Consider the following 22,106-nt stretch of genomic DNA (forward strand, 5'->3'; position numbering starts at 1 on the left):
ATATCTTCATATCCATAAACCAAAATTCATTCACTTTGCTCATAGACAATTTCCTCAGACCCGCATTTAGGACTTGTTTATACATACTTTTGTACAAAGTTCTAACAGAGGTGATATTTAAGTTCAAGTTCAAGTTCACAATTTAAAGAGGAGAAAGGGCCTGCAGACAGAGGTGGCAGAGCTGAGGAGAGGAGAACAAAGACTCAAGTAGACGATGTGCTCACTCTGGGTGCTTTTAAGTGAGCCTAACCCCCAACCCCCACAAAGCCCTGAAGACGCTATTTCCAAGACCAGAACAAGGTCACAGTGATGGCCTTGAGGAATCCAGACCAGGCTTAATCATACTCAAGAGAACCAAACATCTAATGTTCATAACTTATAAAGAAATCAAATATGGGCACACAGTTAAAATCATCCACATTAAAAATGGCCATCCTAAAATACAACTTCAGGATCTTGGTGACACAAGTCAGACTAGAGAATAAAGTAAAATAACTTCATAACTAAAATAGGAAAATACCTATCTGTTCTACCTTTTCTACTTTCATGTGAAATAAAGTTGATTTTGTATCTGTCACTATCCTCTGGTTCCAGCAGCTGATCTTTAACATCTGATCTCACAATGAAGGAACTTATACTACCCGTCATATGTTTGCCTCTATGATTTTGAATGTGACTTTTTTCCCTCATGGCTTCACAATATTCCTTAAATTAAAAAAAAAAAAATTAGAAAATCGGAGAATAAAGTCTCGACAAACTGCTCTTGGAGGGGCTGTGCTCTTTTATACTGACCAGTTTTTAAACTCTTCATAAAAGGGGTCATTAACAAGCTCAAACTTTTAAATATGAATGGAATAAACTCAAAAGGAGATGAAAGAAATGGCATTCCTGGTGAAACAGGTCAGATGATTTTCAGACTCAGAAGTGTCCTGATAGTTTTATGTGATCCAATCCAGTTCCCGAAAAAACCCTGCCAACAGGTAACGGGTCTTTGAAAGCTTTTGAAGCCAAAGGCCCCCACCAGCCAGCCCATCTCTTACTAAGTTCTCAGCCTCATTAAGAATGAGAAACAGATACTACGGCACCAACCTGTCTACGAGAACACAGCAAGACAAATGTAATTGCCTGTACGAGGAATATAAATCAGCAACTCTCAAATTATTCATATTTACACCCACTCCATTTTGGTTGTCTTTCCTTTATAATTTGGCCATACATCGATGTCAAGTGTATAATTTCATCTGGGGCTTTATCAGTTACCGCCCAGAGCCATGATTATATGGTGCAGGGAACTTCCTCCCCCTAAACGAGTCTATCTTTAGTATCTTCTTGATAACTACTTCTTACATAAAAAATCAAAAGGATAAGTCTTGGTTTTCTTATGTGGCTCCAGAATCCCTAAATATAACATTTAGAAGCAATTTATCAACTGAAACCATTGAGCTTTTAGCTGCCACTACAATTTTTCAAAGCAAAGTTGTTCTTATTCCTTGCCTTTGTTATTTTTATCAAATTACACTGGAAATTTTAGGGATTTCCATATTGACCATTCGATCATGTACTAAGTTCAGCTTTCATCTTGCTAGTGTCTGCCGTAACTGCCCTGGACTGGATTTTCAACAATCAACAGCAAGATGGATAATGGTATGATTTCTGGAAGAGGTAACTTTTTATGAACAAAATAAAAAATAGGTCTCCAATCTACGATTCAAAAGAAAATCTATTAGTCTGTGAAGAGGAGCCACACACTATACCCAGTAATACGCTTCTTTTATTTTTGTGCCTTTATCTTAAAAATATATTTAAACAAGAAACAAAGATAATATTGAATTTTCCCATAAAGTTTGCTTTCTTATTTACAGTTATATTGTAAATAACATTTCATTATACACAAATTAAGGACTGTGCATTACTGTATGTTCTCTTTACATATTCATTCATTATATAGTACATACAGCTCGAAGCTATGCAATATTTAGACTTAGAAAAGCTTGTGGAAAGAAGTACAAACTTTATCAGACTATTATTTAAAAAGGTTCTGACCTTAATTTTCTGCTAGATTGTTTCACTGAAACCATTCTTTGTTAAAGAAAAATGCCCCATATGAGGGATGAGAACAACAGTTTAAGTTACCACAGGATCCACTTAAACTGGTTAACAAATAAAAACACTGTATTATTTATTACTATTATTAAATGGAGCACTACCACTGTCAAATCATTTAAACAAGTAGATTTACTCTTCAGTTCTGACACATTACATCACCGACAGTTGGTACCTCTTTAGGAAATTAAAAATGTTTCCTGCAACTTTAGGTTTTACTTGTAAACAGTTAAAGCACACATTTTGTAAAGACGATTTAATCATTCCTGGTCTTAGGTTACACAATGAGGAATTTCTATTTCATGAAGGGAGAAGCAAGCACACACGCACACACGCACGCGCACACGCATGCACACACAATCCCACTCACCCGCCAAAGGCCCGCTTGTCACTAAGCGCTAACTACAGCAGCACTTGTGTCTCAAGCGGTGCACGAGGTTGCAATAGGAATTATAAAACAAGGAAGATAAAACATCCAACTTCAGTTAAAAACCCCAAAAAGCTCAGGTTCTGAAATGCATCTCAGAGGCCTCACGCTCAGCCTGAAGGGTCAGTTCACTGGGCTCTCCAGGCGGCAAACCCCACCTTCGATTGCGACGGACTGTCCTGCCACCGCACCAGGAGGGAGTCTTGAAATGTGAGTCTGCAGAGAGGGAGACAGGAGAACGTCAGAGGTGCCAGTGCTGTCCCCAGGTCTGATAAGGGTGGAGGAAACACCCACAGTGCCAAGTCTGCACTTTGCTTCTGATGTAACAATGGCAACTTTTGGTACCAAAAGATCCTGTTTGTTCACATCACTCAGGGCATATTTACTGAGCACTAGCAACTACACATAGAGACGACCGAGATAGCCAAGACCCTGACAGTGTAGACACATAGTTTAGTCACAGACACAACAGTAATGACTTTAATGCCAACTATATTGAGCCTATTCCAGTTATCTGAAAACTAATAATTTATATACGTCTTGTCCTCAAAACACTCAGAGCAACTGAGAATACTTAATTCATTTATATACCTCAAATTTATTTCTTAAAAAATTTAAGTAGCTTATAAAAATTCTGATAATTCAATAACCTAAAGAAAGTGATAACATGAGGGGAAAAAAGAAAAATAAGAGCTTCGAAAATAAGGTAAAGACAGGAGTGAGGTTAACCCAGAAAATCTAGGCTAAGGAGTTTGATACTGATGCTGGAGACAGATTGCTGCCTGCCTCTCAGTCTCCTAGCAGCCAAAATCAGGTAGGTGGTTCGTGTGGTATACAGGACCACAGCAAACCCATTGCTCAGATGAGAACAACTATTCCTAGCAGGGAGGCCAGGGAGCCATTTCTCCTGTGGGTTTTTATCCACTGTGTATAGTGGATCAGTGAAGACATCAGTTATACAACATGGAGTTTTGTAAGTCTAAATGTTACTTTGCTCAAAGGAAGCTGGGGCTGGAGGCTTGACTGGAAGAGAGTAAGCACTTCACTCAATTCCACAAGGGGTTAGGATGACGGCAGCCAGGAATTCCTTTTTTCAGTGATCTGGCCTAATCCAGAGACATAAATGTCAGGAGTTTCTAAGAAGAACAGAGGGGCAGCATAAACTTAGGCAATCCTCTCTAATTCCATTTCTCTAATTAAGCTTTTCCTACGTACTGAACCACAGTGAGTTCCAGTCCCCAGAGTGAGGCTGTTAGATGCAGCTGGTGGGTCGGCCAAACCTAGAGTAGGACTGATATCCTTTTATGTAAGCAAAAATGAAGCAAGCATGTGTTTCAGATGGAATAACAGGTAGGCTATATGTACTTTGCGGGTGGGCATAATTCTTTAACTGCACAAGTCCAATTAGAGTTGCTGGCATAAGTCAACAATGTGGAACGTTCTAGAGAATAGGAAATGTTCTCTGGGTACTTAGTTTTTCTGCTGCAAGTCAGGAAGGAACTTGTAATGTACAGGGGTGAGGTCAGTTGACTTTGGAGTATAAAGATGAGCAGTGTAGGTCTCTGTGGTATCTCCTGGGATCCAGAGTTCACCCACCAGACTTATGCCTTTGGGAACCATGCCCCAGAATCCGGCCTCATTATTGCATCTGGTGGCCAAATTGGGCCTTACCATATGGATATATTATACCTAAGAAGTCCACAGAAAGACAAACTCATGGATCTTTGTTTCTTGTGATGCCTCATTAACCTGCCAGGAAGAGTCAGAAGAGGAAGTATGTGCTTGTTTCTGCTACCCAGCAGCCCTTGTTACATCAGGCACGAAAAGCTTAAATCCTACAATGCCCAGGGCTCAGTGTTGATGGAGCCACTTTTATTCTTTCAGTAATTCACTAACAGTTGGGGTAAGAGGATCACTGGAATGATGTTGGCGTTGAGGAGAATTAACTGGTTAACCATCCAAATGTCAATACTTCACCAGTTTCGACCATCAACATGATCTCATCAGAAAATAAGTGACTTTGGTTTGAAAAAGTTTGAGCCAAGATATATTTGAAGCTTTCTTTGGAGATTTCAATGGGGCATCAGATCATTTGAAGGGCAGGGATTGCTTAAGAAAATGTCTTATATGAGTATTTATCTCCAAAATTATTTAGAGAAGTGGGTTTGATTTCTCTTGAGGCTAAAAATAGACCACTTTCTACAATGAACTTGAATGTCTGCATTTAAAATGCAATAAAGTATTTTATATTGAGTATCTAAGGACTGTGTAGTCTCTAGGGTATACTACAAGCAGAAGAACTTAACAAGGTACCTTTACAGGCCACTGTTACTGGAATTTGGAGCTCATGAGAAATAACACATGAAAATCATATATGAAAAAGCAGCCAACATACATTGTGGGTCATCCACTCCTTGCCACACGCCCTGCTCACGCACCGCTCTGTGATTCCATGTCTCTAATATCCTTTTCTGGCTCTTTCTCAAGGAAATACTTCCTTGACCAGGTCCCCAACTTAACCTAGAAGCTCTCCTAGCTTCTATAGCACCCATCTGAGCATTTCTCATCTGGTGATATATCTGTCTTGGTTTGGTTTGAGTTTTTAGGTCTCTGTAATTGAAAGTCAGTTTGAGGCTGGAGCTTATATTCTTGAGGTTAACATTCCTTGAAGAACTAGCAACTTGTAAATTAAACTGACTATTCAAAGTCAATACTCTTTGGGCTATATCTCTTTACAAAACCAAATACATTGCATTAACGTTTATTAATAGTTCAAGGATTTCAAAATGAGAAAAAGTATAGAAAGTATATCATTATTTGATAGCCTAATCACAATCTAAGTAGTTGTTGAGATTTCCCGTTATTCCTATTCACATTTTAAAAATCTTTGATGACCGCCTTAGCAACTGCTCTTGTGTGGTTTCTAGGAAAACATACAATTTTAAAAGTCACAAAGCCTTAATTTCATGATTATATTTTAATCTTCTGCCTCTCTACTCAACAAATAACCACCTTTCCACTTTTATGAGATTTGATGAAGATCTTCCATGAGAGTCAAGGAAAGACTGTCTTAAGCAAGTCATACTCCTTCTTTGGTAGCATCAGGAAAACAAAATCTAGACTGACACAATCCAAAAAAAGCTCTTGGACATATTTGGTTCACTGGTTTCATAATTCTGAGGGTTTGGTTTTCTTTTTTAAAAAATAGAGCTTGAAGCAAGACACTACAGTCAAAGCAATGCAGGCATTTACAAATAGAACAAATGACAGTGGAAAACCACTTGGAAATGGAGAGACTTAAGAAATAGCATTTTAAAACAGAGTGGAGGTGTTCTCATCAACCAGTGGCTGAACAAGTGCATGAAGCATACAATATATTATATCCAATTCTAAAGTTAATCCACAGAGACGTCATAATGGCTATGAGCCTGGGTTGTAGAATCAGAATGTCTGGGGTTCTGGGCCATCTCCTTTTCCTCCTAGACACATGGCTAGACCACATTTCCCAGTCTCTTTGAAGTTAGGTGTGGCTAGGTGACTGAAACCAGGCCAGTGGGCTAAGGTGATATGGATCACAGGCCTGGCAGAAGATCTTCCTGTGCCCCATTCTCCATACTTTTTCTCTGATGTTCTAGAGGCCTGTGAGAAGGAAGGAGCCTGGGACCCTGTATCACCACTTGGAGGAGACTCTTTTGCCAATCAGAAACCCCAATTTCAGATATTATGTGAAAGAGCAACACAATTCTGTTGTGTTTGAGCAACTATACATTTGGGGATTTGCTTGTTACAGTAGCTGCTGTTATCATAACTAATTCAATTTAGGCCTCTGTACTTACTAGCTGCATGACCTCTGCTGTTTAGTTGGCCTCCATCTCTAAAGCGGGTATAACAGTAGCATTTATCACAAGGTTAATAAGGACTAGATGAGATATTACATGTAAAGATAGCATGCCTCAATAAATGTTAGATATTATTGTTCAGACATACAGCCACATCACAAAATATTGTGTAGCACAATCTTTTTTACAGATTATTGGATATCCCATAATTTGGAAATTGTATTTGAAAATTTAATGGTCTGCAAAAATAGAATAAAATATTTTAATGAAAATCAGCTGTATGCCAAAAGGTAAGTTTGAAGAAAATGATCATTTTTAGGCCAGTATGTTTGATGCTGCTGCTCTGCTGCTACTGATAAAATAACAATTGCTAAGTATTTATAATTGCTAAGGGCTTTGTATACACCAGTTTGCTATATCACTAATCTTCAAAGGCTCAAAAACAATCAGCTCAACATGCTTGGGTGCTACAGAGAAAACCAAAGTGGTAGAATGCTGGCAAACTGCCTTCTAATAACATGTAATGTTGCTGGGAAGACAAATACAGCCATATGAAATGATTAGAAAACCATTAACAAAAGCACAAATACAAGTTTTGGAGGACACAATTCAGTCCATAACAGACAGAGATCTGAAAGTGATATAAAGACAAAGACAATTCCCCATAAGCTCTGGTTTCCATTAGTGCTGAGCTAAAAGATCTCCTATTCTCCTCTCTCCTGCTCCACCTGCCTCCTTGCCACTCCTCAACCACACAGCACACTCCTGCCTCAAGGCCATTCATGTGCTGTTCTTGCTACAGAAAGATCTTCCTTCCAACGTTGGTGTGGCTCACTTCTGCCAGATCTTTACTCAAAAGCTACCATCTCAGGAAGGTATACAATGGCCACCCACCTGAATTGCACTACCACCATCTGCTCTGCTTCAACATTTCATATATCCTTCCCACCATCTAACCATCGATCTACTTTGCTTATTTATCTTATTCATTGTTTATCTCTCCCACTGGGACATAAACCCAATGAAGGCAGGGAGTTTGTCTGCTTATTCATCGCTTTCTCCTCAGCTCCTAAAGATAGCCTACATGTGGTAGGAGCTTGGTGTATTTGTTAAGTGAATGAAGAATTTTAAAAACCAGGGTGGAAGGACTGAAAGAGAAAATTGCAAATTAGATACTTTATAATTCTTAATTTGTGTATTAAATATTTTATAGCTTTTGACTATAGTCTGTAGGTTTGCTATAAATTTTGAAGAGGTTTGAGTAAATTAAATAAGATAATGAAGTTGTGAACCTTAAATCTCTCTCTAAAAAAAAAAGCCTACATATTTCCCAAGACTGATACAAAATGTAGAAACAGTATGATCTGACATTATCTGTTCATTGATCATATGCATCCCTCTTCCAGAAAGAGATCAGAGGGGTCAGCAACCTAAACAGTGGTCAAGTCAGGGCTGGGTGCCCTGTATATCTATTATTCTACATTGACAAAATTCTGATGAATTCAACACTAGGAAGAACATGGAAAACACTAGGGCCAACTTGTCAGCATGGGCATTTCCCCTTCTGCAAAGCAGGAGTCCAGCCTACCGAGACATGAGTGTATTAAGCTCAGTTTTACATTATAATGTGCTTTTGAAGAGACAGATATCCTTTTTTGCTATCCTTTTGCCTTCTTTTGTTAATGCTTCCTTATTTTCTAAATTATTGAGTCCTAGAAAACTTCTGTTTTTTTTCCTGTACTGACAGTATCACATGAACTTTCTTAATATAATCTGGAATAATATACATATTTTATAGAATAAAAATCCATTTAACTACAGGTTAAGCTTCTCTTCTGTATTTACCACTATGCTACCCGAGCAATGTAAATTTGGCACTGTGAGATCATACTATGAGCTGAGCACATCTTACATTCCTGCACTGTGAATTCAATTCTTACCTGACGTGATAATAGTCACTCTCTGCTTTCTTTTACTGGCACAAACATGATAGACCTTAAATGACCAATTCCAGAAAGAAAGGCTGGGGAAGTGTGTCTGGTTGGTTTTTATTGCCTTGTTTCTATTGTGGGCCTTTTTTTTTTTTTTTTTTTTTTTTTTAACCTCTCTCTCTTAATGAGTTGAATCAGGAGACACTGCCATCCCCCATCCTTTTCCCAGAAGTTCCCTGCCCATAGCCTTTAAGAGCTGTCTTTTAAGGAGACACAACTTGTGAATAAGTATATTCTAAGAATTCTTTGTGTGTGGTATTAAACCTTGGAATGTAGTTAACTGCTGTAAAAATAGAGTTTGGTGTTCAGACATCATCCTGAAAGCAGATGTCAACTAGCTGACAGTTTCACATGAACCTTCTTAATATCGTCCGGAATAATGTATATATTTTATAGAATAGAAAGCCATTACGACAGGTCAAAAGCTTTGGGTGCTCACTTCCTAAGCCTGTGTGCTCACTTCCTAAGCCTGTGTGATACTGGGCAATGCAAAATGAGGACTCCGGATTAGACGATCTTCAGAGCATCCTCTCAGAGCTTTAACATTCTCTGACACTGACTTCATTTAGTTTGTGTATACACTGCTAATGAATCCAAAAACAAGTATTTGCTTCTATTCTTTCACTGTCTTAAATTAAAAGTAATAAATAGACCACAGCAATTTGAAGATATAATTCCCAAGGTCAACCTAACAAATCAGAAATATCAGTGGAATGAGGAATTAACACATGGAATGCCACGTGGTAGTCATTCTACTATATGTTGCCCCCATCCCATTCTCCACATTTAAAACAAGGATGCCATAAAAGGTCCATTGGCAAACATGGACAAAACATAAAGACGGCATTAGGATACAATTCGTTGTTAGCACTGAAACAGGTCTATATAAAGGGCAAAAAGTTCTATTGTTCTCACATATAAATATCATGTCCAAAGAGCCTTAAAATAATATTAAAATGCTGTCTGATGAGAACAGCATGTTGTTCCAGTCTCATGGCCACTTTGGTTCCTTCTTTTACCATGCCTACTGACACCACACTTCAGTCAGAGGCAACATCAGATGAGAGTTCCCTCCTATTTTTATCTTAAAAGCCCCATGAAAACTCCCACATAAAACTGCAAGCCCCACAGTACCTATTATCCCAGTTCTCCCATGAGAATTGTCATGAATAATATTCCCTTTTGCTACAGGTGATAAAAATTCTCCACGATTTAACAAATATTTATTCTGCACTTATTATGGGGAGACAGAAGAATGAAACACACATGGATCTTGCTCTGAATGCAATTATGTCTTTGTAGGATGCAGAAACTACTAGGCTCCTTGTGAAATCTTAATAAGTTCCTATATTTGCATAATGCTTTACTTTCCATAGTGCTTTTGCATTGATGAGATCTCCGCAAAGTACCCTGTTGTGTATAAGATGTATGCTACACCTATTTTCAGGGGGTGAAAAAAAAAGCAAGACTTAGAACGGTTATGTGGCTTGCTTATGGTCAGAGAGGAAGTGGAAAAACTGAGACGTGAACAAGAGCCTCTGGACTCCAAATTTAGGGCTCTCTTTACTCCCACAAAGCCTTACCATGAAGGAGGATTCTAAATCTAGCTCTTTTAAGAGACATACCTTTCACAGCAGGAGGTTTATTGATGAAGCAGTTTTTCAGGTGAAATAGGGCTTGCTCAGAAAAGCTACTGACACAAATCTTAGCAACAAATTTCAGGATGATTCTGTGGCTCAGAGATCTGGGTTTGAGCCTCAGATCTGCTGTTGATGGATTAGATATTCACAGGACCAGGAAGAGGAAGTCACTAGCTTTCTCGGTTTCAGCATCCATGTAGGTAAAAATGAAAAGTTCAACTCAATTATATTCAGGGCTCTTTCTGATTCTGACAGTTTTACTCCTGAGGATTTTACTGCTGAGAGTTGACATTTGGGTCTGTAAGGGAAGGCTCTGGGCCACCATTTCTTGGTAAAGACAGCCCGGTTTCCTCTTCATAGAGAACTTGGTAGGGAGGTTTCAATATCCCAATGATTTGTACTGGACGAAAATCCAAAATGTCAGTTATAGTCCTCTAGTTGGTAAGCTGCCAGATAACATGAACTTTACTGTAACCTGAAAAGAGCATCTTGTATTTGAACAGAAATGAAAGGCTAATGTTTCAACTATCATAAAAAGTGAAACTACTGCATTTGTGTAATGGACTATTTCCTGAGAATCTCAGTTGATCTGTCAGTGAGGAATTTAGGAGGGGTAAAAATAAAAACCACCAAGAAACTCTTTGAAGAAAGTTCTCCTTGTCAAAATCATATGCTTCCTGACTTCTTATAGATTGGACCTATGCAACGCCAAAAAACTGTTAAGGCACTGAGACCTAGATAGCAGCATTGCCCAACTGACTTCTGCAACGTCCTGGGTGGTGCTCTTTTTTTTTTTTTTTTTTTTAAAGGAAAAAAAAAAAAAGAGCATGGGCAAATGCCAGGAAAACCCAGCAAACTTACTGTTCCACCTTACTCCACACTTCTTAGAGCTAGGCAGGCATGTGAGCACAGAAAGGTTCAGATATCCTGCAATCAGGAAACCTGGGTTACTCTGTTTATGCCAGTTCATCCCAAATGTCAAGGAATGCCTTCCTTCAATACCAGTTGCTCCCAAAACTACTACGAAGAATGTGCTGAAAATTTCTTTTTACTCTACTCCAAACCTTTGCTGGTTCTTCCCAACCTTCCCAATCACTAAATGTTAAAGTATCCCAGGACTCAAGAGATAGACCACTTTTCTTCTACTCGTTTTGAAGAAAAATGCCTGTGAAATGTTTTAGACTTAAAATGAAGCATCTGGTTGCACTGGGAATCGAGGTTAGAATAGTAACTCTCTAGACCCACCTCCTCCTCCAGGTACCACTCCATTTCTTTACTTCCATTTTCTCTTGAAACCCTCTACAATTAGGTTTTTGTCTTGACCACTCCACCAAAACCCCTCTTGTCAAGATAAGCAGTGACTACCAATGCTATATCCAATGGCCTGTCCTCAGACCTAATTTTGAGAGGCCCAGCAACAGCATCTCATGAAGTAGATCACACGCTTCTCCTTGATACATTCCATTTCCCCTTGGTTTTTAGGACACTGCACACTCACTTGGTTCTCCTCTGACCTCTATGATCATAATTTCTCTGTCTCCTTGGCTGGTTCCCCAGCTTATAACTGTGGGAGTTCCTCGTGGATCTTTTCTCCTGTATGTGTTCACTCCCTTCATGACCATATCCCATCTTACAGCTTTAAAAAAGCATTTATATGCTGAGATTACCAAATATATATCTCCAGTTTAGTTCTCTTTCCTGAACTCTAGACACATATATGCAACTACCTACTGGACATCCCCATTCGATATCTAACAGGTATCTCAGAATTAATATGTTCAAAACTGAGCTCCTGCTACTTCTTCTCAAGTCTTCTTCCTCCTCTTTCACCTTTTTCCTCACCCCAGTAAATTGTCAACTCCACTCTTCTGCTTAGGCCAGAATCTTGGGACTCACCACTGCCTTTTCTATTTCCCTCATATCTCTATCCAATCCATCAGCAAATCCTGCTGGTTCTATCTTAAAACACACATAGATGCCAACAGCTTCTTACCACCTATGTGGCTAATGCTCTAATCCAAGTCATTATAGTAACTCACCTCTGTGGCAACAACCTTCCACCCTGCCTCCCTTTCATCTGCTAGAGTCACTTCTTAACATGTAAGTCAGATCACGTCACTCCTCTGCTCATTACCCTCTACAGGCTCCCATTTCAGAGGAAAAGCCAAAATGCTGACAATGGCCTATAAGAAAGTAAATGATCCATGATCTATCTGGCCCTCCATCACTTACTCTGACCCACTAGGACTGGTTTTCTCACTGTTCCTCCAACACACCAGGCACACTCCTACTTGAGAGCCCTTAAACTTGCTGTACCCTATGCCTGGAATGTTCTTGCCTTGCTCCCATGAACTTCTAAGACTTTACTGGAATAACTCTTTCTCAGTGAGGCCTACCTAACATTGGAGCCACTATACTTCCCAACCCCCTCTCTAGGTTCAAGTCTCTTTTCAGCACTTATCACAAACATAGTATATTCCTTGCTTATCCTGTTTATTTCCCCGGCTACTATGTAAGCCCACAAGTACAGGGATTCTTGTCTGTTTTGTTCACTATTATGTCCTCAGAAAAGTACCTGAATATAGAAGGATCCACCAGTATTTGTTTAGTAAAGAATTTGTGTAAAAATGAGATATTGTGTTTTATCAAACTTCTCCTAAGTAAACTGAAATTTTTAATAGCTAAAATCCAAAAGCTGAGTAATTAAGGCTTCCTTCCTAGTCAGTCATTACTAGTCACTGTAATATATTCTTGATCAACTCTAATACTGGTTAACTGACGTTAAGAAAAAATGCATTTTTTGTCATCTTTGATGGTGAAAATACTATATTTTTCCCCAAATATGGCCTGCTGAAAAAAAAACATAAATTGCTAGATTTAGGAACTTGTCATAACTCAGAGTTCATAATTTTAAAGACCAGGCCTTTCTGTCTGACCATGGAGCTTGGAAGTTTGTAGGAATTTGGGATTTGTTATTCAGAGGCTAGTGGGTCTTATAACTAACTGCCTATAAAGAAGTTGTTTTGCTAAGAGCTTTCATTTTTGTCCTAAAAATACATATCATAAACATTATTAATGGAGCAGTGCAGTTAGTAGGTTCTAGCTGTTCAAAATTTTACTACAATATCCACAAGAGCCATCAATGGAAGAAATTAGGGAATTATTGGGCTTCTCATTTGTTACTTTTAAAATAACATTAATTTTCTATTTTCCAGTGAAGAAAAAGTTATTTCCAAGTACTCTGAACATCTCCTAATAGCACAGTGTTAATACAACCATCATCCTAAATTAAGTTTCTTTTTATCCTCTCATCACTGCAGCACACGGTACAGCCCAAGCATGTACAGCACAGTGATGACAGCTCAAGAGCATAAAAGTAAATTGTCAGTACCTACCACTTATTGCATCCAGAAGTATTTGAAAGGAATGTAAATAGAGAGAGTAGCTCAGCCATAGCCAAATGCCTCAATTAGTTAACACTAAAATGTTAAGTTTTTGCCAATTAACAGTATTGCCTTACTTACAGAACATAAAAGTTATAAATTGTAACTATCATAAAAGAATTTTAATCCTTAGGATTAAACAGAATGAACACTCTAGGAAGAAGACTTTTAAAAAGACAGAAACTATGTTATTTGAATGAATGGTACTGAAATGAAAATGTATTCTAGCAGATAGACTTGGCTTAGGGTTTAAAACCTACAATGCGGGTCAGTCTCAAATGCCTATGAAACAGGCCAGGTATAGGGCTGTCAAAGTGGAGTGCCCATGCCTCACCAAACAGGATGCCTACCATTTGATTCCAACCATCACTGCCATATAGAAAGTGGGACCCAGTGTTGTCAAATCTGCTCTTATAGGAGAAAAGAAATCAGGATAAAAAAAATCGTATTTTTATATAAAATTTAAAATGTTTAAATCTTGTGTAAAATTTTTATGTAAACTTTGTATTTTATGTAAATTTTATTTTTTTTAAAGATGATTTGATGAATCCAGCTTTCGATCTCAAACTGGTTACTGGGAAGGAAGGCTAGTGGGAACAAAATGTCGTGTCCAAACAATCATCTTGACTCAAAGTTCTACCCTAAACCTCAACATGCACTCATTCATTAAAGAGGCATCTATGAAATGCCTACTATTCACTCAGCCCTGTGTTGCCATTAGTATCTCCACATATAATATATGCCTAGTAGACTCCATTCCTGTCACTCACCTATTTAATAAAATAATGTAATAAAAGTTGTTATAACATAAAATCAACAGGGGATCATCAATATTTACAATCATAGAAACCAATACCTTGTTTAAAGTTAGGAAGTTAGCAAAAACTAAGAATGACATGACCAAGATCATAGCCTTTTTTTGTCTTGAGATCAAAAAAAACAAGAGAAGATTCCTTTCTTCATTTGTCTATTACTTTACAACCAAAAGAAAGAAAATACTATATGTAATCATTACTCACTCACTGCGGTAATAAGGTCAATCATTTTTAAGTACATTTCTCTCATTTACATGTCAAAGTTATATGTCCTGTTAAACAGCAGGCAGGAGTCTGCCTGACAAGACACATATTGTACTAAAATGCTGGGTACTAGAAAGTAACAAAGTAACACTTTAAAGTTCACATCTGTGACTGATAACTATGCAACAATGTAGACATAGAGAAATTATTGTTTTTATTACTTTTCAAATTGCCATAACCAAAAAAGAAAAAAAGTTTATTCACTTCATTTCAACTAACACAGAGTCTACAAGTCCATGTAATAGACATTTATCTTTGCAAGGATCTAACACTAGACTGTGATTAAAATAAGAATTATTTGAATAAATATGGCTCATACCTCTGAGAAGATTTATGCTCTTGTCAACACAGTAAATTCCCTCTTTGTGGTTATTCTATTTATTGCTTTGGAGCAATGTCGAATGAATCATTTGTAAGAAATTGATGGCGTAAGACTAATTAGGCAAAAATAAAAATACCAACTACTCTTCAAAATTAACTTGAGGTTGAGGAAACTTCTGTCTTAAAGTTTGTTTTTCACATATTCCATCTTCTTCAACCTTCTGTTTGTCTAAAGAACTTTCTAAATAGACCCAATGGGATCATCCTGGCAGCCCTAAGAGCATGGAAAAGAAACACAATTTTCTACATTTGAAATTCTGGGCAAACTTAAAAGGTACAAGTAAAATCACTGATTAGCCACTTTTCCTGTGGTTCATAAGTGTGCTTGCCAAATTTAGCTGCCTGGGATATTTTCTTAGTACATAGCTTATTAGTGGCACCTAAACTACCATCCTGAGGTGTTTGGCTTCCTGCCAGAGATCAGACACCTTCAGTCGTTGGATAATAATGAGAACTAGATTATCAAGAGCAGTTAAAATTTGGTTTAGACTAAGGTTGTCTTGCATCTAGTCTAGGAGGCTCTTGATAAATCTATACTATGGTTCAATAAATCCATGTGGTTCAATACATCCATTCAGTGACAAAATGTCACTGGCCACTATCACAGCACTGAAGTCTTTTTTAAGGAATTCATGGTCAACACACCCATAGGCACTCCATGTCCAGTGCTTAGTAGAATACAAGAAGACTGCCTATGTTCAAAGCTTACACAAGAGAAATTTTTTATTGCTAATTATTATGAGTGCATAATAGGTATATATATTTATGGGGAACATATAATGTTTTGATACAAGCATACAGTGCGTAATGATCAAATCAGGATAATTGCAGTATCCATCACCTCAAACATTTATCATTTCATTGTGCTAGCAACATTCCAATTCCATTCTTTTAGATATTTTAAAATATTACATATTATAAATCGTTGACTATAGTCACTCTGCTGCGCTATCAAATACTAGATCTTATTCATTCTAACTATATTTTTGTACCCATTAGCCATCCCCACTTTATCCCCTCCAGTCAGACAGCTTTGTGAAAGAGCTCCCTGATTACCACCATATCGGCTTGAATTGCAGGGTTGGGGGAGGAGCATCTATTTTTGTAGTTTCAACTTCTTTTCCCTGTTCTGGAATCTCTAAATTCACTTGTCAATTGGTTTATATTTACAAGTTAGAGTTATATCTTGTCAAAATGTAATAAGCACTACCATATCCACCAGGGAAGCAGGGTGAAAATTTAGGTGGTATCACTCTTGGAAATAGTTAATGTAAATGGCACCTTTGGGAGCATAACTGCTGTGTATATGGGTCCTACGGAGCTGGGTAGTGTGATGGCCCTGAGAGATTCTCTACAACTTCCACCATCACCTCCTCCTCTACCACTACTACTGTCACTACCATCACCTATCACAACTAATGCAGCATCTATTATATGCACTTCACGTAGTATTCAATTAATTTTCAGAATGCTATCAAAGCATCAGTAGCACTCCCATTTTAAAGATGAAGAAACCAACTGTCCAAGTTGCAACATGCCCAGCTTATAAAGCAGGGCTTCAGGATGGAAATCCAAGTCTGACTAGCTCCAAAATCCATTCAGTCCATCACCACATGACACTGCCTGCTTAAAAAGAGTCTTGCTAATACCTTTTTTTTTTCTTTTAGAATTTCAAAAAGCAGGGGTATGATTTACATACAAGAAAGTACAGTGATGTTAAGTAAAGGGTTTGATGACTTTTAACAATTTGTATACCCATGAAACCAAATCCTAAATGGCAAAGGAAGGATTTCCTATTCTCGTGTTACAGATGAGCCCTCTGGGATCCAGAGAAGCAGAGTGAACACAGCATGTCTCACAGTGTGCAAGAAGTGGGGGATAACTCAAGCTCCAAACTCCTGGTGCTGCAACCATACCAATACTTATTTATTTCAACTGCAAGTCCCAAAGAACTAATCAGATATGCCAAGGATAGAAATCTTGCCAGGACCTCAAGAAATTTCCTATTCAGAAGACTTTACTGCATAAAAAAAGAAAATGTTCAAAACAAAATGTAAACATCACTGAGGTACCATCAAGTGCCCTATGATTTCCCTAGATTAGGGAAATAATGGCATGGGCAATATCTGTCCTGTTTCACTACCCTGTGTCAGAGTGAGGCACAGTGCTTGATATACAGGGCAAAGCAACATCACAAATAAATATTTGTTGAGTGAATGAAAAAATAAAAACTAAAAGCTGGGCAATATTCTACAAGACATCCTAATGTGACAGCACCTTGATAATAAAAAAGTTTAACCTTTCTTAGATCCAGCTAGAAAACAACAGACTTATCACCATAGAAAGATTTTATAAAATATTTTTAAGAGATGTATTATTATCCGAATATTTTTTGGTCAATCCAGTCAGGAACTCAAAATGAGAACATGTCAGTAGTTTTGGGGAATGTTATCATTCATGCAATGCACACCTAGTTATAAACCAAGGGTGGGTATTTTTTGAACTGCATTTTAAGTGCAAGGCCCAAAGAACTAATCAAATGTGCCATAATATCCGAGAGCTATATTTTTTAAAATTTTTTATTTGACAATAATTTAAAAATTACAGAATAGTTCAAAGAACATCTATACATCCTTTACTAAGGTTCACCATTGTTAACAATTTGCTCCATTTGCTTTGTAATTTGCTATCTATCCATCAATCCATTCATCCATTCACATATTTTTTTCTGAACCACTGAGAAGATATTGTATATATTATGGCTCTTTACCCCTACATACGTCAGTGTGTAATTTTTAAAAATAAAGATGTTTCCCTACACACAATACAGTTATCAACTTCAGTAAATTTAACAATGATACAACACTTTTTGCTATCCATATTCTAATTTTGTAAATTGACCTAATAATGCATTTATAGCATTTTTCCCATATAATGTCCAGTCTACGACTAGTTATTGCATTTAGTTGTCAAATCCCTTTAGTAGTTTTTAATTTGGAATATTTCCACAACCTTTGTCTTTTATAACATTGACATTTTTGAAGAACATAGTCCCTTTTTTCTTTCTTCCTAAATGTTTCTCATTTTAAATCTGTCTGATGTTTTCCCAAGATTAGGTTTAGGTTATACACTTCCAGATGGAATACGACACGAGTGATGTTGTGTCCAGAGGCACATACTGTCCATCTGCCACTCATTGGTGAGTTCATGTTGATCACCAGGTCGAGGTGTTGCCTGGTTTCTCCATTATACAGTTATCATTTTTCCTTGCAACTAATAAGAAACCTATGGAGAGACATTTTAAGACTATAAAACAGCCTGTTCCTTTTCAAGGATGAATTTTTATAACAATATTTCCACTATTGTTATAAAAAGTGACCTCTATATAGTAAAAGAAACCTATTTCACTTATTATACTTGAATAAGTTCTGCCATTTTTTTAACATCTGTCCCTATTACAGTAGTCCATGCACTAGTATTTATGAAAAACTATTCATTGACTGTCTGCTATCTGGGTAGGATATGGCCAATCTGGTTTTAAAATCCAACTAGTATCAATGCCCTAATTTTGGTTCCATAAAAAGAAATCTCTTTATCTTATAGTACAAAAGGAGTTTAGGAATTAAATTAAATTGTATAATTACAAGAACATTCTTTTAAAAAAGAAAAGAAAGACAACTGTAAAAGAACCTAGTTCAACTTATTCAAATTATATATGGATTCTTGTTAAAATGATATTTATTATTATCCAGCCTTTTCTAAGCACTATAATTTTGAGGTGAATTTTAATTCAAGTCTTTAACTTGGATTAAACACAGCTAGCTTATATAAAATGTTCAGAGGGCCAGGTGGCTTTGGTTTCTGAGTTGGGTAACAAGCAGAAAGAAGGCAATTTTTGAAAAGCAGGGTAAAATTTTTTTTTTACCTTTTAAAAATAGATTTTAAATGTAAAAAATTTAAGTTTTTAAAGATGCCTCCTTACTCATTTTGTAACCGTGGCTTTCAACGTTATGGGAGAGCATGCTTCACAAACCAGTCATCATGCTGAACAGGTATGCCACTAATTGAACCATTATTTCATAGAAGGTAGGACACCAGGTGGGGCAGGCCCAAGGCTTAAAAAGAATACAACCTTTGCTATAGCTGCCTTTCTCTTTTGAGCCCAGCTTCCCATCTATAACTTGTCCTACTTGCAACACAATAAAATTCCAGATTCTATAACCAAAGAGAGGATTTTTGTGATCAATAGAATTCAGTAGCCAAAGCATTAGTGTTTTTATTTTTGGTATTTTTTGTGTTTGTTTGTGTATTTTTCTGGAAAGCATTTGTAGTCACAGGCTCAAAGAAGAAAGAAAGGAAGAGGGATTAACTTTCTGCAAGGAAGGTCAAAAATATAATTTACATGTGAGGCAACAGGAGCAGCTGTATCTGCTGGCTCAATCAAGACTACCGGCTGGAGAATTTAACAACAATATGAAAACCATGTCTACCAGATGTCAAGCAATACAATTGGAGGCCAAACATCTTTGGGCTCAATGTAGGACTCTCCATTCTCTTTACTACTCATATTTCATGTTAAATAGTAAGGTGTCTTCCACGGGCCACCAGCAGGGATAACAAGAACAACTCTATACAAGGAACCTAATAACAATGACTGTACCCTGCCATTCTGGCTTCAGTGCTGAAGTCCACCTCAGACGTGGTCTTTTGTTAAACAGAATGTTAGTTCAGAATCAACATGTAAGGGGTGAGAGAAACTTAGAAGGTTGCAAGCCATTCTTATGCAAGGATTCTTGGAGCTTCTCAGGCTTGGTTTATATATAGGAACTGTTTTGTCATTGAGAAGAAAAGAACGTTCTGAAAATACTTATCCGAATAACCATTTTCCCATTCATTCTTTAAACTTACGCTGTTCAATATGGTAGCCACTAGCTACACGTGGCTATTTAAATTTAAATTAAGTAATATTTAAAATTCAGTTCCTCAATCAAACGAGCCACATTTAAGTACTCAATAACCACATGTGGCCAGTGGCTTCCATGTTGGACAACACAAATATAAAATGTTTATATCATCAGAGAAAATTCTATTAGACAGTGCTTAACCCTTAAATCACCTTTAATAAGGGCAATTATAATCCTCTTCTCTACAGATTATAAAACAAAGCAATCTTGATGCGTGCTCTTATGAAATAGGTCTACTAATACAATATAAATATTGTACTAGGTGAGGGTAAGATAAAAGGGATCTCAGCAATGTTTTCACAAATATATACCAATCCTTGTCTGATGAAATGCTCTTATACACTGTTCTCACAGAAGCCCTGTGAAGCTATTGGTTTGCCATATAATATGCAGGAGTAGGTCGGTCTGTATGAGTATTACATGACAAATGAGTAATAAAGTATTCTTTATTGTACTTACCCTGTATTTATGACTCAATCTGTATCAGACAATTTATATCAGAAGTTTCCTTACTTTCTATTTCCAAATGTGCAAAATAACTCATTTTCTTTAAAAAAGAGGCTGCCCAATTTCACAGCTTTGCAATTGAGGTACTTTAATGCCAAGTAAACATCATCTACTACAGCTGTTTCTAAAAATTTTATGAATAAGAACATGAGGCCAACATAAAATAAAATCTACAAATTATATTTCTTACTCCCCTACTCAACCATCAAGAGTCCAGGGAAGCCAAGCAGCTTAAGAGATAGTGTATAGATGCCTATGTGACTATTGTAACTCATTGAACAATATGTGCCACAGGCACGTGACATGCAGAGGCAAAGATCTTAGACTCTGACAATGAAGATAACATGCTGGGACATGCCAGAACACTGGAATGTGATCCAGGTCACACTTGCAAGCATGTCAGTCACCTCTTCCACCAAACATGCAAGGATGCTTTCCAGGGACTCAACTCACCCTGCCCCAGTTACCTTTTATCTATTCCAATATTCCTTGCAGAATCACCGATCTATGTCAACTCATCACCTTTACTCCCATTTTCTCTTCCCAAACCCCAGTTTCCTCTTTTCCATTTATTCACAATGGACAAAGAGGAGCAAGATGGGAAAAAAAAGTTTTAAGCCCCCTTGCTCTGTCACCAAAAGCAAAAGAGATATGCTGTCTTTCTTTGGGATTGTTAACTATTCTTAATCAGATTTTTATAAAGATTACAGAGCTACTGCCCAAGAGAGGCTGAAAAACTTCATCCATATCAACTTAGCTGGTTAGAGGTTTATGCAATGGCTACAAGGTTTTCAGGTTACGACCCAGTTTTCCCCAGCTTACCTTGGCTTTCCCATCCTGGGCTGACATATATCCAACACACATGCTCTCCGTCGTGTGGCTCCACAGAAATTCCACTACCGTGAAAGAGAACACAAATAGGCACATTCAGATCACAGATGGAAAATAAATCTTTGCTTTTTAATAGAACAGTTAAAGATAGCTTTATATTTAACACACTCAGTTCCCCACTTTCCATTTGCTCCTTCATAAATGTCAAGATGATTTACTACTCAAAACTGTGTAATGCCATTTACTGTGAAATGAAAAATGTATTTCTTTCTTGTCAAACTTATGATTATTACATGCAAAATAAATGCTCTTCTGTTTGAAACTTGTAACATTAAACACACACACTCATATATACCGTACACAATGATTTAGTAAATGTGATATTCCAAAGTATAGCTTTACTGAAACACACATGTGCACATACGCATGCGCACGCACACACACCAGGTCTTAATGTCTTAATTACTAAATATCATTCTCTGCGAAAAGGAACTAGGATTCTTTGGAGAAATGTCAATTCCAGAGCTGAGACAGAGAAAATATAAAATGTACCTGGAACACATCTTGTTGTGTCAGAAAGTAAGAATGAAGGGGAATTATCAAAAGGACCCAAGAGTCAGTTTGAAGGGCTCTCAGTGGCAAAAGCAGTGTCTATCAAAATTAATAATGAGTAATAAATTGTAACTACTGAACAAAATAAGAACCAATGAGCCCATACTTATCTAAACATATAAATGAATAAATGGAAGAGAATACAAAGCTCTTGGCTCTTCCTTGCAGCAGAATGCCAACCAATAATTATAGAAGTAACAAGAGTTAGAAAATCATCATGGTTGCCAAAACTAGTAGGTGAGAATTTGAAGAGGGACAGGCTATTTACATAGTTTCAAAGTATCTCTCA

General features: G+C 37.3%; 1 protein-coding gene across 2 annotated transcripts in view; it reads right to left on the minus strand.

Moving 5' to 3' along the window:
- Positions 1 to 1,705: 1,705 nt before the first annotated feature.
- The window catches only part of TASP1 (taspase 1), a 172,613-nt gene continuing 152,212 nt past the window's right edge, over positions 1,706 to 22,106 (minus strand). For both annotated transcript variants that reach the window (XM_069495684.1, XM_069495683.1), the window contains 2 exons: positions 21,197 to 21,270; positions 1,706 to 2,746 (listed from right to left, as the gene is read on the minus strand). In XM_069495684.1, the coding sequence (XP_069351785.1) occupies positions 2,654 to 2,746; positions 21,197 to 21,270 (167 nt within the window). In that variant the 3' untranslated portion in view covers positions 1,706 to 2,653. The remainder of the gene's footprint in view (positions 2,747 to 21,196; positions 21,271 to 22,106) is intronic.

This window comes from Eulemur rufifrons, chromosome 20 (assembly GCF_041146395.1).
Source record: "Eulemur rufifrons isolate Redbay chromosome 20, OSU_ERuf_1, whole genome shotgun sequence".
Classification (NCBI taxonomy): Eukaryota; Metazoa; Chordata; class Mammalia; order Primates; family Lemuridae; genus Eulemur; species Eulemur rufifrons.